This window comes from Erinaceus europaeus, chromosome 3 (genome assembly GCF_950295315.1).
Source record: "Erinaceus europaeus chromosome 3, mEriEur2.1, whole genome shotgun sequence".
NCBI classification, from domain to species: Eukaryota; Metazoa; Chordata; class Mammalia; order Eulipotyphla; family Erinaceidae; genus Erinaceus; species Erinaceus europaeus.
The window spans coordinates 62,284,446-62,301,274 of record NC_080164.1 but is presented as its reverse complement, the minus strand read 5'-3'; the positions used below and the strand labels follow the sequence as shown (position 1 = coordinate 62,301,274).

The 16,829-nt window shown below is 44.0% G+C and overlaps 1 protein-coding gene across 9 annotated transcripts in view; it reads left to right on the top strand.

The window, feature by feature from the left end:
* The first annotated feature begins 7,427 nt into the window (after positions 1-7,427).
* The window catches only part of PAX8 (paired box 8), a 65,017-nt gene continuing 55,615 nt past the window's right edge, over positions 7,428-16,829 (top strand). For 6 of the 9 annotated variants that reach the window (XM_016189294.2, XM_007525456.3, XM_016189293.2 and 3 more), the window contains exons 1-2: positions 7,440-7,528; positions 7,870-7,982. In XM_016189294.2, coding sequence (XP_016044780.1) covers positions 7,958-7,982 — 25 coding nt within the window. In that variant the 5' untranslated portion in view covers positions 7,440-7,528; positions 7,870-7,957. Of the gene's footprint in view, positions 7,529-7,869; positions 7,983-16,829 lie in introns of all 9 variants that reach the window. The other 3 variants (XM_007525455.3, XM_016189288.2, XM_016189289.2) reach the window with 2 other exon arrangements.

Sequence of the window (16,829 nt, the reverse complement as noted above, 5' to 3'; positions counted from 1 at the left end):
CCCTGGAAATATTCCCAGAGGTAGTGGAAAAATGCTAACTCAGGTATGGCTCTACTGATCAAAAATAAGGAGACCCAGAAAGACACCCCACCCCCAAGTCCCAGTTACCTCAAGCTTTGTTTTACTGAATATTATGGAAAACAACTGGGGTATATAGTTGAAGCACTCAGCAGTCCCTGTGGTGTGGGAATGCTTAGCATTTCCTCAGAGAGATGGCAGGCCCACTATGTAAAGGAACATATGGAGCAAAATGATTCCAAAGCTCTAATCTCGCAGGACTGCTCCAAATACAGGAAGGCCGGGGCTGTACCATCTTCATAGGAAACATAAGAAATCTAACTGGAGGAGGGTCTTCAGATGAGTTAAAAACATAATGTGGTGGGGTGGACGGTAGCGCAGCAGGTTAAGCGCACATGATATGAAGCACAAAGACTGGCCTAAGGATAGTGGTTAGATCTCCCAGCTCCCCACCTGCAAGGGGGTCGCTTCACAAATGGTGAAGCAGGTCTGCAGGTGTCCATCCTTCTCTCCCCCTCTCTGTCTTCCCCTCCTATCTCGATTTCTTTCTGTCTTATCCAACAACAACAACAGCAATAACAGCAATAACAATAATATAACAACAACAAGAGCAACAAAAATGGGAAAAGTGACCTCCAGAAGCAGTGGATTCATAGTGCAGGCACTGAGCCCCAGCGGTAACCATGGAAGCAAAAACAAACAAACAAACAAAAAACCAAGTAAATAAACAAACAAAAAGAACCCATAATGTATCCAGGATCACTCTGCTCACATGCTGGAAGCTTCCTGGGAGACGGTAATGAAGGCCAGGGGCAAAAAGAGGATAGCTACCTTGAACCTCCTCTAGTTAGGCTCAACCTCTCCATTTTCCTTACCCAAATCACTATGGTCTCTGGTCCTTTCAGCAGGGCCCTGGGCATTGCCAAGGGTTAGAGGAGGGCATACTCTGTTCTTTGGTTTGTGGGAACAGCAGGAACTTTTGGCATTCCAAGGCCACAGAGAACAAAGTCAACCCTGAGTCTGATGCTGAGCCTGGGTTTTTTCCTTGGCACCAACCCAAGAACAGCTGTGAAGAGGGCAGCCCTCTCCAGGGGCCTGGCATTGGCCTGGAAGATTCTTGTGCCCTGACTCCTGCTGGACCACAGGGACCTGGGATGGGAGTGGGGTGGGGGGAGAGAAAGGCATTCCTCCTAAGTGAGCTACTCTCCTTTGCTGTGACAGGACAGTTTTTGGGCCCTGGGGGTCTAACCTCACCCTAGACACTCCCTGGATTGCAGAATATTTCTTCCTGGTGGGAGGGGGATAGAAAGAACTAGGTTAAACTGAACAGAATTTCCAACATTTAAATAAGACCTGAGTCACTAGTGCTTACTTGGGAATTTTAAAGTGTATTTCTTTCTTTCTTTCTTTCTTTCTTTCTTTCTTTCTTTCTTTCTTTCTTTCTTTCTTTCTTTCTTTTAAATAAGAAGAACCAGAACACCCTCCAGCACATGTGGTAGCATTCAGCATCAAATCTGAGACCTCACCTGTGCAAGTCCTGCACTCTACCCTCTGAACCAAGTTCTTGGTTACAGCAGTGTTTATTTAGACGTCAAGTTAGCTACCTACCAGTTAAGTAACCTGAATCTGTTGCTTACCATTTGGGGTTTCAGTTTTCTCATCTGCAAAACTGGCTGCAAAGAGCCTGACTCAGTGTTGCAATTAAAAAAAAAAAAAGCACACATCGTTGGTTTGCAATACTATGCAATTCCAGAAAGTAAAGCTTCACCTCTCTTTATGTATATAAAATTCACCACATCTATCACCAAAGTTCTAGGACCATCCCATCACTAAAAAGTTCCCTCTACAGTCTATTAAAACTAGGAAAGAAATTGACATGAACCGTTCCCTCTACCCATTGCTCCTTTACTCTCCTGTCCTGTTCTGATTCTCTCTCTTTTTTATATTTATTTGTTTATTCCCTTTAGTTGCCCTTGTTTTATTGTTGTAGTTATTATTGATGCCATTGTTGTTGGATAGGACAGAGAGAAATGGAGAGAGGAGGGGAAGACAGAGAGGGGGAGAGAAAGATAGACACCTACAGACTGGCTTCACCGCTTGTGAAGCAACTCCCTTGCAGGTGGGGAGCCGGGGGCTCAAACCGGGATCCTTATGCTGGTCCTTGCATTTTGCACCATGTGTGCTTAACCCGCTGCGCTACCGCTGACTCCCCTGTTTCTCTCTTAAGGCTCTTTCCTACTCTGCTCTGGAAACATCAGGCCTCTTTCCAACAGCTTAGGTGCAGTCATCAAGGGTCTTGGTGGTGAACAAAGAGCTGGAGAGACAAGTGAGTGCCCAGGACATATTCCTAACCCCAAACCAACTGGACAAATGCCACCAGTGGCTTTTTCCAAACTAGTTTCTACAACTGCTGGCCTTTTTCCTTTCACCTGCCAGGACCTGTATTTCTTACTTCTGTGTTTTGAAAGCTTGGGGTGTGGGGGTTGAAAACTGAGTAATTAATGATTGATTCTCTGGCACAGTGACCAGGAGGCCTCAAGGCAGGCTGTCGGCCATTTCCTGAGGTGTGATGACTGAGTAGAAATCCTTGTGTGGTTACCACACTACTGGGCAAGTCTGTGAAAGGAGAAGGTGGAGCAGAAACTGCCATTGTCCTCAACATTTGTGTCTGCCCTTTGTGAAGTGGACCAGGCTAGAAGCTGGGACCTGATGATAGTCCTCTCCTCTGTCATTGGCTTTGCTTCTTCCCCCTACACAGACACTCCTGCCTGCATAACACCCCACACCCACCCTCTACCCACAGCACGGACTCCATGGGTCTTTCCTGTCCAGCAGCTCTCCTGTCCAAGGCTCAGGTGATTGCATAAAAAACTATAGTGCTGTGTGAAAGGATTAAAAAACTTGTACTGTAAATTTTTGTTTTAACTCTGAGCTTCTTGGAAGTATTACCCCTGCCTTTGTTGTCTAATAATAATTAACTTTGGTATGGAGCCGTAGTTTTCAAAGGGCTTTCAAATTCATAACTCTATTCATTCTCACAACAAAGTAAGGAGGTGGGCCATCCCCTCCCTAACCCCCACTCACAGGTACCCACATTCTACAGAAGAGTAAACCGAGGCTCAGAGATAGAAAATAGTCTCATTTCAAGCTGAAGTGCTTTACTCACTAAGGAAAAGCAGAGAGCTGCTGTTTTCCTTCCACTAGGTGCACTTTAATTCCAGAAATTATTTACCATGTAGGAGAAGGAAACACAGCAGATAAGCAAGGAAGGCTGTTGTGGGGCAAGCTCCTCCCCCCTCCCCAAGTTATCCTGTGGGGAGGCCATACAGAGAAACTCCTGAGACTTCATGCTTCATGTTAAGGGCTAGACAGTGTCACCTGGGTGAAGTTGAAGAGTGGAAGAAGTATTAGACTCCCAAGCATGAGGCATTAAGTTTGATCCCTGGCATTACATGTTCCTCTCTCACACAATTTCCTCTTCCTCCTCCTCCTCCTCCTCCTCCTCCTCCTCCTCCTCTTTCTTCTCTCTCTCTCTCTTTCTCTCTCTCTCTTTCTCTCTCTCATAAATAAATCTTTAAAAAAAACTAAGGGAAGAAAGTGACCCAAGTTTCCCTCTCCTTGGGTACATATGGTGGTCAGATAGAAGTCTCTAGACTACACTGGAGTTCAAAGGACCACGACCCCTGAGCCAGTTAGTTGTGAGATTTTACCTGCATAATTAAGCATACATCCCAATAACCATTTAAATTCTGAATTACTTACAAAAGGCCCCAACCACTTCCTTCCAAATTTATCAACAAGAATGACCAATACATCTTGTTTTTCCTGAGACATCATGGTTTTATCACTGAAAAACCAACATCTAGAGAAACCCTTTGGTTTCATCCCTGGCATTCTCTACTAACAGCAGCTCAGTAGATTTCAGCTGAGTCCTGAAAAGAAAAGCCATCTTTTTAAGGTTTACCAGGTCAAGTAAGAATTTAAAAACCACAGAATACTCACTAGAGTTGGCATTCACCCACATGGAATGTATGTCAAACTCTTTGAATGTTAAACATGAAAAAAAAAAATTCCACAGTGAAATGCTTTACCCTGTGGCCAAGTGTCTCATTTTTCAAGGCAAGTCACAATCACTCTCTTCTTTTTCTATCTCCATATTGTCAATTAATTAAATTTTCTTGCAAAAACACTGACTTAAAAATTGTAAGTAGTTTTAAACCACAGGTGGTCAATTGATAATCTCAGCAAGAAAGCCTTATAAGTATTACATCTAAGAAGAAAGATATAAGAAGACGGTGTTAACTTTAGGAAGTATCTTCTAAGTTTCCCATTGATCAGTCTTTCTGTCATAATGCTAAGTTTTTTTTTGAAATGTTAAGTAACATCAAAGAAAAATTTGAGATTTGTATGCTTCACTTAAAGTGAAGTCTTTTTTAAAAAAATATTTCTGATTTAAGTAAGAAAAAATACCTGATAGAAGATATTATCACACACACACACACACACACACACACACACACACACACACACACACACAACCTCTTCAGTTTTACATAGAGAAAGACTAATAGGAAAGAGATTAAGTTGGTATACAGGTCTTGGCTACAGAGAATCAGGAAGAAGAAAGGAACTCAGGTCTAATTTCTGATTATACTACAAAAGCAGGGTTAGACTTGGAGGTCTGTGTTTATCTCTGTAGCAAGGGCTCACAGCCTTCCTATTGCTTATTGGCTTTGGAAGAACCACATGGAACCTCTTCCAGGTCATGGCTTTATTACCTTCAGTCTGGTGAAGGATTGTTCTCAATGGATACTGATACAGTTTTTACATATTAAATTTTCATATGAAAATAAAAATTTGAAAGATGAGCTCACAGATGGCACAGCAATCTTTTTGTGAACTTGCTATTTCTGTCCCTTGAGAACTTTTGCCTAAAAACAGAGAGGAAGGGAACTTGGTTTATGGAACAGGAGAAATGCAATGGTGAAGATGAAATAAAGTGATGAGAAAAATACTGCGTTTCTGTGATTATTGGTACTATCAGTCCCTGGATTTGGGGAAACCTTCTGAGGTATTCAGAATAATCTGGATCACTTTGTCAGGTGCACCATGGATGGGATGGGAGGGACCCTCAGGGACAGAGTATCCTATAACCTCCACACTCCCTGGCTTCCCTGCCCTGTAGCAGGGCAGGCATCATAGAACTAAACTGAGGTTCACTTCCATCTCAAAACTCCTTGGTTTTTTAGTTTGTTTTGTTTTCTTTTCTTTGCATAACTATTCTGCTATCTATCCCTCCCTCCCTTTTATTTTTTATTTTTTTTTTGTTTGTTTGTTTTCTATTGCCACCAGGATTGTTGTTGGGGCTTGGTGCCAGCACTACAAATCCACAACTCCTTTCCATTTTATTTGACAGGACAGAGAGAAATTGAGAGGAGAAGATGAGATAAAGAGGAAAGGAGAAAGATAGACACCTGCAGACCTACTTCACTGCTTTGAGGTGTCCCCCCTTCCAGGTGGAGAGCAAGGGCTTGAGCCCGGGTCTTGGTGCATGGTAAAATAAACACTCAACCAGGTGCACTGCTGCCCCCTGCCCCTCTGTCTTCTCTCCCAAGTGGTTCCAAGAGAAGTGTAATACCTGGACATTTAGAAATCACAGGGCAATTTTTTGGAAACATTTAAAGCAAAAGCACTTATTCTCTTTAGAGACAATGTGAAAATCCATGTAGAAGCATATTTTTTTTCTTTTTCATTTTATAAAACGCCTAACTTCTGTTAAATTGATAAAGGAGAAAGTTTTGGTAGGAGGAGAAAGTAAATTAATCTGAAAGATAAAACTTGCTTTTTGTTATTGTTGTCACTGGGGCTTCATTGCTCTGGGCCTTCTATGTGAGAAAGGGAGAGGGAGAGGGAAGGAGAGAGAGAAAGAGAAAGAGAAAGAGAGAAGAGAAGAGAAGAGAAGAGAAGAGAAGAGAAGAGAAGTGAAGAGGGAGAGGGAGAGGGAGAGAGAGTCTCCAGTGATGTGGAGACCAGGTTTAAACCTGGGTCAAGTATGGCAAAGCAAGCACCCTTGCAGGTGAGATATCTTGCTGGTTCGTGATTTTTTAACTAAGAAAAAACTGTATGTGTGAGCATACATACACATTCCTCTGAATAAACTGTTTTCTCTGCCTCTTTCCCCTCTTCCTTTCTTCTTACCTTTCTTCCTGCTTTCCTTCCTTTTTTTTTTTTAAAGCTATATTTATATAAGGGGGGAGATGGCAGGAAAGAGAGAAAGAGAGAGAGAGATATCTTCCAGAACACTATTTAACTCTGGCTTGGCATTCTAAGAAATTGAGCTATTCTTCTTGCCACCACCACCCCCTTTTCAACAAGAGACCACTATATTCCAGGACAACCCCTCTGGGTAGCACAGCCTCTCAACTGTCTTCATAGCTGTAATCCCAAATTTAAACTTCTGGCTTGATTTGGGGAACATCTAGACCTTGCTTCACCAGCCTGCAGGGGGTCTGGGACATTAATTTGTACAATCCTGCCTGAACCTCATTTACTCGAGAGAAGAGAATCCCTATGAGAAAGGAGGGAGCATTTCTGACCACTACTAAGGGGATCTCATTGCTACCTGACTTTTCTTTCTGATTCCTGCAGACAAGGCCAGAGTCAGTTGAACCCTGTCTTTTAAGACCTTTCCATGTTGAGATGAAATCTTGATTTTCTCACTGAAGTTCCCCTGAACACTTCTCCAAAGTTCATGATCTTCAAAGAGCAGGAAAATGGGGCTGAAGGTGGTATTTGGGAAGAGAGAAGAGGCCTGGTGGAGGAATAGGCTATGTGACCATTCTCATTAACCTAACAGCATGAGAGTGTGAGCCTTCTCCAGGGATGTGGAGGGAATGGATTCAAGAAGACTGTTCAGGATTCTGCTCCCTAAGAGATCTTCACCCATGGTGAATCCGTAGGGCCATCTTGCTTCCAGGCTTAGGTAGGCTGCTTCCTTTACAATAAGACTTAAGAACAAAAGTTCCCTTTTATAAAAGGAAAGATGCTTCTCCCAACTGGGAGATAGGACACAAGGTGTCCCAGAGCCACTGTTTTTCACTCTTGGTGGTCAGTTATTTCAGAAGGACCCCACACATCCTCATCCTTAGGCCCTGGAGGCCTCCATTTTCTACTCTACGAATATTTCCAGGCCTGATGAGTTAGGGCTCAGCTGCCTCCTTTTCCTCTCTCCGCTGGAAACAGAAGCTCCAGCGAATGTTTCTAACTCCTGAGTCCACTCAGCCATGTCCCCCTTGCAAAATCCTCCCCTTCCCTCACCCCCCCCTGCATCCAGCCAGCCAATCCGAGGCCTGCTAGCCTCTCCAGACCCATCTCTCAGGGCTCTGGTGGGATAAAACCGGTCTGTGATGCCCGGTGGATGGGAACAAACTTCAGAACCGGGAGAGACACTGGGCCCAGGGCACCCTCGCGGGCGGACCCAGGCAGTGAAGGCCTGTGGTCAACCAGACAGGTACGCTGCTGCCCACGGGGCTGACTGAAAGCTGACTGGGCAAAAGGGGTCATCAGAGATGGGGTGGGGGAGGAGGGGGGGGTCCCAGGTAGCTGGCAGTTTTCCCTCTCTAGTGTAGCTGGAAAAAGGACCCCTGGATGGAGTTTGGGGGCTTCCTCAGCTGATCCTTAACTTTATCTCCTGGACAAACACGTTTTAGTGAGGCCAGGCTGGGGTTGGTCACATTTCACCAAAAAAAAGTCTCCGACTTTGTGACAGGAGATGGGAGACCTTAGGCTCTGACCTGGGGCGGAGGTCTGAGTCCGAGGGCACCAATCTCAAGCCTCTTTCCCCTGGACCAGCGCAGGGCAGCGGCGTGGCAGCGTGTGCGGCGGGGACCTGAGTGGAAACACCCCGAGCCCTCAGCGTGCAGCTCTGGACTCCCTGGCGATGCCGCACAACTCCATCAGATCTGGTAAGAACGCTGCGCGGCTGGGACCCCTCAGCTACAGCGTCGCGGGGCGTCCTTGCGTGCGCTCTGGTCCGCGGGGCTGGTGAGCACACGCCCCCGACCTGCGGGACACCCCTTGCGCGGGCTGGCGGCAGCGGGCACCTGGGGCCTGGCTCTTCACTGTCATGGCCTCGCGGCTTTTGGGCCCTAGGGTCCCCTCCACTCCTCCCCAGTGGAGTCGCCTTCCCCGGGCCTTGCTCTCTACGGACTACAAGGAGTGGTGAGAAGCAATTCTTGGGGTTCAGAGGGGTGCCCCTCTAGTATAGCTCTTTAGACTGGGCACCTTGGGTGCTCTCAGGCCCTGGGTGCTTGCTGATTTGCACTCCCCAGTGCAAGCTCCCTGGCCCCGACCTCTCCACCCTAGTGCCAGGGTGCACACTGGCCGCCTTGCCCGCGTCTACCTGGGCAGGACTGGGAACCCCGCGCGCCTTTCGAGCCAAAGGAGGAAATCTAGTGGCCCAGGGCCTGGGGGGGGTCTGGGTGTCGTTCGAGTCCCTGCTGAGCGCCGAGCAGGTGGGGAGCCCCAGTAGGGCATCTGGCTAGTCTGCCCGCTCTGCTCGCGGGCTGAGCCCTCCTCCGGAACTGCTGGGCCCAGAGCCTTCAAAAGCAAACGGATGTCTGGCCTGGATGTCCTCACCCCAGCACCCCCCAGCCCTGGCGATGCGCTGGGTCTGTGCTGGGAACTTGGCCCCGGCTTGCGGCTGGTTGGTGAACCCGGCACCCGCAACTCGCTCGGGGAGGAGGCGCGGCCCGGCCGGCTGGTGGTGATGGATGGAGCCGGGTCGGCCGCGGGGAAGGCGATTTATGGGGCCAGGGCACGGCGCTATCGATTGGGCCGGTCGAGTGAGAGGAAATCAATATTTCAGATGAATTCTCTGCGAATATGAAGTCCCACTCGGCAAATGGGACATTTGTTATAATAAGGAGGGTCGGGTCAGATGCCGCGCAGAGCTGAGGTCTCTATTTAGCGGACAAGGAGCGCCACGAGTTCCTGGCTTCTTAGCCGCTGCAGCTTCCCGGTGGCTGGCTCCTCCACTCCCAGAGCATCTGCAGCTCTTCCGGGGAGCTGAAAGGGCTCCCATTCTAGTTCACTCCACGGCTAGAGACCCAGCAGTGGGCTCCATCTTCTGCCCTCCACCCGTTAGGAGAGTGGGGCCACGGTGGTCCCTGCGATCCTCTGAGGATGCAGGGCTCTTGCTTCACCGGGTGCGGCCCTTCTTTGGGGCTGCAAGCCCGGGGGCTTCGCGTTGCTGCTAGGCACCCAGGCTTAATCGCGCCAGTTGCCATTGGCACTTCAGGATCCCCGCACCCCGCAACACACGCACTTGGGGATCTGGATGGCCTGGGAAGCAGTGCCAGGTGTCCTGTGCCACCACAGACTGGCGGTGATGCTCTGCACCTCTCCCGGGCTCTCTCTGAGCCCCCACCCCCAGTTCCCATGACCTTTCTGGAGGTGGTAGAAATGGATGTTCCAGGACCTTGAATTTACCAGACCAGATACTTTCTTTCTGTGGGTCTCTGCGAGAAATAAGATGATGTCACAGACTTGATTTCGTTTTGTTACTTATTTTCCGTTCTAGATACACTTAAAATATTTGGTATTAAAAGAAGGAAAAAAAAGAGGGTATGTGGGAAACGACAATTAATTGTTCTTTCTTTCTTTCTTCTCTCCCTTCCTTCTCTCTCTCTCTCTCTCTCCTCTCTTTCTCTCTTTCTTTCTTTCTTTCTTTCTTTCCTTCTTTCTTTCTTTCTTTCTTTCTTTCTTTCTTTCTTTCTTTCTTTCTTTCTTTCTTTCTTTCTTTCTTTTTGTATTTTGTTCTTAACGAACAACAGACCCAGATGACAAGCTGCGGGCTTTCCTGTTAGCTGGGATGCAAAGCGCCATTGGGTCTAGATAGGGAGCAGGTCCTCCCCTGGCCGGACTTGGGAGAGGTGATTTTATATCTAGAGATGGCAGAGGAACTCTTCAACCGCCTCCCCAAAACATATAAATAAAACTGGGTTTGGGGACGCAAGAGACTTTTTCTTTAGTTTAATCCAGTGCCAATAAAACAGGAGAAACACTGTTCAGAATGTCCCCCCTTTTTTCCCTAAATTCTGTCTCCCTCCCCCAATTAAATGAGTGACCATCATCCTTTCTGACTGGTTTACTTGACTTGGCAGCCAAAGTTGTAGAGCTAAATGTGTTGTAAGCCTAACCTCCTGTGTTTTGTTTTGTTTTGGTTTGGTTTTTGTAAACCCATTTTTCTCTTAGGTTGGGCAACTTGGCACTTCCATTTCTGGATTTTACTTTTCGGGGAGAGCTCATATTTAAGTTCACCCTGGAGTGGAATTCAGGGGTCTATGCAGCCCTGGGGCTTTTCGTGCCAGCGAGGTCTAACTCAGCAACTCCAACCTCTGGATAAGTTTTGAAGGCTATGGTCATTCTGGCAGATCTCACCCCTGGGTTTACTCCGGGTTAATCTTGCTTTGTAGAGTGATCGATATATATATTTCCCCACAGTTTCTTCACTTGGATTTTAAGTTGCAAATAGCAAGTTATTTTCTTTTGAGTTGGTCAGCAACTGAACTGAGTTCAGAAAAACTCTCTGAATTTTGTAGTACCAGGGAACAAAGATCCTTTAAATCAAGAAAGAAAGGAAGGAAGGAAAGAAGGAAGAAAGAGAGAAGGAAATGCTAACAAAAGGAGAAAATGCCACACAAATATTAAAAATAAAATGTAAATGATACTGTATTACTGAGAAAGAGACTTTAGTGAAGCAGGCAGGTTGTCGTTAAAAGTTTTGTGCTGTAATGTAATGTGTCTCTCCTGAAAATAGGTTATTCAGTGGTGAAATGAGACCTGAGTTCAAGAAGAAAATGCCTCTTACTTCCCAGATCTAAGCTTTGGTGTCTGCCTTTAGTTTTTAGAATGAGCAAAGGGAACCATACCCATTTGGGAAGGATCTACTGTCTTCCATGGTGGTTTCTTTTCTGGATTGAAGACAAGATCCTCTGGGGTTAGAAAATAGTCTTGAGGAACATAAAGAGACACCGGGATCCCTCTATTCATCTTTGTTTCAAGATGGTCCATTCTCCCATCAAGTTAATTAGAAGATAATTTGGCTACCTTATGAATTAGTTTTAAGATAAGTATCTTTTAAGCTTTGTCACTTTAATTGCCCCATTGATTAATAAGAAGTAATTATTTCTAATTGACACTTTTTTGATGTCCATTGGAAACATTGGGAATGGAAACTTTTGAAGGGTAGAAGAAAAGTTAATTAATTTTATCAACCTCTACTCAAAAGGATGCTGTCTAATTTTTCTGGAGAGAACAAAGGAAGAGAAGGAAAACAGCACAAAAACTCCATCTCATGAAATTTTAATTACTAAGAGATACTTTGGTTCAAAGGAAAGTATCTATTAATATTATAATGCATCAAAACTTTCTGGTCTCAAATCTATAATTCTAATGAGGTGCAGGTTTAATGGTTATACATTTTCCCATGAATATATTAATATTCCCTTTATATGCTGATGAAGAGAAGTTACTTTGATTTGTAATTATTTTTTTCTGAAAAATAAAGCAGATAAATTAAGTCCACTCAGAAGAGAAGGCATCGTTTTCATATGAGCTAATTGTAAGAAAGATTTACTAATCATTTGTAATTATTGATAGAGTAGGGGATAAAGGTGAAACTTTTCTTAAAGTGACATGATTTTTCATACTTAAACCTTGAAGTAAACAGCTTAATTATTCACATTCCCCTGAATGTATTTTACTGCGAAAGAGTAAGAAAGAAAAGAATAATTCAAACAGAGAAAGACAGTGAAAGGAAATGGAGGTGGGGGAAGAGGGGAAGAAGGTGACAAGAGTGTAAAAAATGAAAGGATTTATTTTAGAAGTGAAGCTAGCTAGGTGCACACCTTTTTGCCACTTGGCATCAGAAAATCAAATTTTTGCTTCAAAACACATGCTTTTGGACACAGTCCCTAACCACAGTTAAACCCCAAGTAACCTCTAGCTAATATCAGAAACCCACACTTTCCTATGTATAAAAAGAGACAGGACATTTGGGAACTAGCAGGTCTGAATCTAGAGGGGCTAAATGTCAAAGTCTTGATTTAGTGACCGTGAAAAGGAAGGATGAAAACATGCTTTGTTTTCTGAGGGTTATTGAGAGATTTGAGTGTTTATTTTTATTATTAAAACCCCAGTGATCTTTTTTAGTTGTATACTTACAATCTTTTCAGTAGACTACTGACTATGACATAAGAAAACATTCACACATTAACACAAAGTGGAGATGAATGCGCCTGAAATAAGAGGTCAATTGGAGACACAAGATTTGTTCCTGTCAGGTTCATTTCAGTTAGTGCCTTAAAAAAATAATTTATGTGTAAAATGTTGTCTGCTTTTAGTGATGTTTCTTCCAGATTATGTATAACTAGAAGAATGAGGAAATATTTTAAATGAAAAAGAAATTTATAGACGTACAAATAGCAGGTAATATCGCATACCAATCTCATTATTAGTGAAACTGAAGAAATATATAAATAACACACACACACACACACACACACACACACAAAAGAAAAAAAAAACAGCAAGGAAGAGTTTAGTAATGGAAAATTCCCCTGCAATTAAATGAAACAGTAATTTAGTGGAGATATGCCTGAATGAATTAGCATTTATTAATTGGTCCTCACATAAACAAATTGCGTCTCTGTTGGGAGGGGGTGTTAGAATGTATTTTTCCATAAGGAAAGTTCTTCAGATGTTCATATTAAATCACATAGATGCTATACAGTATTTTTGTGGGGGGAAAAAAAATCCCAATTCTCTAAGTGACAGATTTTACCTACGCACAAAGAGAATAAAGATAACCCCCTTTAAAATAGAAGCATGAATAGTCTCCTCTGGTAGGGGGCACACAGCAGTCTGCTTAGCTTAGGAACATTCAAATGTGCCCTTGATAATGCCTCCAGGTGAGCCTTCTCTAGGACACGAGGAAGCCAGGCTGAAGCCTCTGCACAGTACTAGGCTCTGCTCACAGATCCCCTCCCCCAATCTGCCAGCATCCTTGTCTCCAGCACTGGCAGGAACTGCAGTTAGTAATCTCAGCTTGGTGCTTACTAGGGTTGACTGGTGCCTGGATGTGTTTACTTTCTCTCTCCACAGTTGGTCTGTCTTCAGTTCTAAGCATTTTCAAGCTGCTTTTATTTATCAGTCCAAGAGGTGCCCAGGTTCTCAGTTGTGTTGAGGAAGCTTGGAGCTCTGTGATTCGATTCTGAGTACACAGAGACAAAAAGATAAAAGGAACCATTTTATTTTGGAAAATAAAATGGTCTTAAAGGGAGGAGGCAGTAGTTGGGGAGGTTGCTCAGTGGGCAGAGCGAACGCTTTTCATGCTTGAAGTCCAGGGTCCAGTGGATCCATCTCTCCACTCAGTCTCTCTCTCATAAAACAAATCTTTAAAAATTAAAAATAAATCCATAAAAGGGGCAGGATGCAGTGGAAATGTGCCCTCATTCAAGACTTTCATTTCTTTTTGTTTTATTTGAGTCTTGAAGGAAAGGCTGACACATAGCTCTCACTGGCCCTTATTCCATTCAGAGATAGAATTTTGGGGGTAGGAATGTGAAATATCCTTTAAGGAGAGGAGAATGAATCTCACACTCAGATTTCTTTGGTGGTGGTGGTGGTGGTGGGGGTGATTCTTTTTGGATTTAGGTCAGAAAAAAATCTTACCCAAGATTATTTTATTTTATTATTTTGTTAATTAATATTTTCAGATAGAGGGAGGAAGGTAGGGACAGAAGGAACAAGGGAGGGAGAGAGAGAGAGGGGCCAAGATCACAGCTACCTGTGTGTAGGGGGTGGGGGGAGTCAGGCTTGAACCTGGGATATACACATGGCAAAGCAGAGCAAGTGAGGACATTTTGCTTAGGAAACATGGCCAATGGCCATTTCCAACTGAAGTGCCAGACTTCTACCTTTTGGGGAGAGGACCATAGTGAACAACAAAGCAAAGGTCTCCTTGTTCCAGGACAATGCCAATTTATCCAGTGCATGCTCACTCACTTTGGAAGGGGCTGTCTGGGTTAAGGTGGGATGGGAGAGGCAACCAGCCTTCCTGACTAGTATCTGAAGTCAGGGCACTTTTAAGTGGATCTTTGGGGATCTGTTATCATTTCCTTCAGGTACTGAGTTAGGGTTACCACTAATTATACCTACAAAGTCAGCAACAATATTTAAAAGTGCCCTGACACTCAGTAGATGAAATTTGTGACCATTCTCTCCAAGGACTGTTCTAAGTATGGTTTTCTGCTGGGAGAGGCACTACTTTGTGTCCTTTAATTCTTAGCTACCCCTTACCAACTATTATTATTACTACTGTTATTATGTGTGTATGAGTTCTTTTGTTTTGCCACTAAGGTGATAGTTGGGACTTCATGCCTGCAGGACTTAATAATTTTCTGTGCACTCATTTTTTCCTTCCAGATAGAGGTTGAGAGAACTAGAGAAAAAGAGAGAGAAAGATACCACAGCACCACTCCACTGCTCAAGAAATGTCCTCTGTGCAGGTGCTACCATTTTGTGACTGAGGATTTGAACCAGGATCCATGCATGTTACAAAGCATGTGCTATAGTGGGTGAACAATTTTTAGGTCCTGTTATTGACATTTTTTAAAAATATTTTTTTTGCTTTCCCCCCTTTTGTTGCTCTTGTTTTTTTTTGTTGTTGTTGTAGTTATTATTGTTGCTTTATTGATGTCATCATTGTTGGATAGGACAGAGAGAAATGGAGAGAGGAAGGGAAGACAGAGAGGGGGAGAGAAAGATAGACACCTGTAGACCTGCTTCACTGCTTGTGAAACGAATCCTCTGCAGGTAGGGAGCTGGGGGACTCAAACCAGGATCCTTACTCTGGTCCTTGCACTTTGTGCCATGTGCTCTTAACCCACTGCACTACCGCCCAACCCCCATTATTGGCATTTTTAAAGACAGGAAGAACCAGATGCTCAGAAGGTGTGAGCTGACTTCAGCTCCCCTTTCCACTGCCTGCTTTCCTCAAGTCCAGCTCATCAAGAGTCACACTAAATGGCTCAAATTTGCAACTCCACTAGGAACACAGGCCAGAACCATTGATGAGAAGACTCTAGGAACTAAACTGATGATGACTTCAACCTTCTTGGTTTGTTTTCTCATCAGTGCCACTAACTCTCCAGCTCAATTAAAGCAACTCCCTTTTCAGGCAGTTCTCAGTCTATCATCTATGAAATGGGAAAAGTGGCTTCTGTCTGGATGTTTCCCCTAGTGGCTGCTGTGAGAAGGCTCCCAGCCACTACAAAGACAGAAAGAGGGAGCTTTTTTAAAAAAATCATCCTTGAACCCCAAAAAGCAATGGTGTATGGGCACCTCTCTAAATTATAGTCCAGCAAGGCATTTACTTCCTTAGCATCCCTAATCACACTTGGCTTCTCTGCCTGTGTTCATTTCAGAGACTAATGAGTTAATGAGTGTCATGAAAAAGGCATCAGAGTTACTGGAAAAACTTGCACTTGAGCTGGATATCATTTCTCCAAGTTTAGGTTCATTCCATTTGCTGTTTCCTTTTGGTACTTTGAGCAGGAATTCAACACCAAGTGAACTGCTCCTTCAGAACATCTGTCCGGGTTCAGCTTGTTAAAGTAGTTGTAAAGGGGTTTGAATTCAATGCCTTACTTTTCCTAGTAGCTGCAAATGATTGCATTTATTACATGAAGACCTGTCTTTGGTTTAAGGAAATAGAGAAAAAACATTTCTTTCTACTATTCTTTTTCTCGTCTGTTTTTAGCCACAATACTCATCACTTTTATTATTTGTAGTTATTATCTTAAGTGGCCTTGGAGTGACCTAAGTAGCTAGTGCTAATTAGCCCACAGGGACATATTGTTGCTGTCAGGACAAAACCGCAGAGATGGCTGGGGAGCCGGTTGGATGATGAATCTAACAGAGAAACAGCTTAATCTGCTGCTGTAGTGTGAACTGATGCCTGTATATGCTCTCTTTCTCTGTGTGGCTTTTTTTTTTTACTTTCTTTAAAAAATAATTTTCAGTTTTTATTTTTATGTGACAAAGACCAGAGCATTACTGGTTCTGGCCTATGTAGTGCTGGAGATCAGCCCTACCATCTCATACAGTGTTGTTCTCTATGTGCCTTTCCTCTAAAGGGAGATATCCAGCACCCCAGTTGGAAATGGCCATTGGCGATGTTTCCTAAGCAGAATATCTTTTAATAGCTCACCTGGGTAGTGCTCTGCTTTGTCATGTGTGCATCCCAGATTCAAGCCGGTCCCCCACCATATTGCTGTAATCCTGGTCTCTCTCTTTCATTTTAACTCCATCCCTCCTTCTCTCTAAAAATATTAATAAATAAAATAAAAGAATAAAATAATCCAGGGCTTGGGTAGGAGTTGGTCTTAGGGAAAAGGTTTAGCAAGGACAGGTGTATTGCTAAATATTGTGTGTTTGGCTAAGACAAGACCATAGGAAGTTTCATCTTGGGCATTTGTGCTTAAGTAACATAGAACCATGAATTTTTTTTTAAAAGCAATTCACCAATCTTGTCTTCTCTCCCCACCCCCCAGTTTTGTATTCCCCTACTTTGTGTAATAACAATCCAGCTTTGGCATGACTGTAAACCCTGGTTGACATTTAAAAATCTCTGTGATCAGCTGAACAACAAATCACAGACTTCAGTTCTTTTTTGCTAGGTTCTTCCTGTCAAAAAGGAGGTGGCAAGAATGGAAAAAAACTCAGGGCTTCTAGCTGTGACTTCAGAA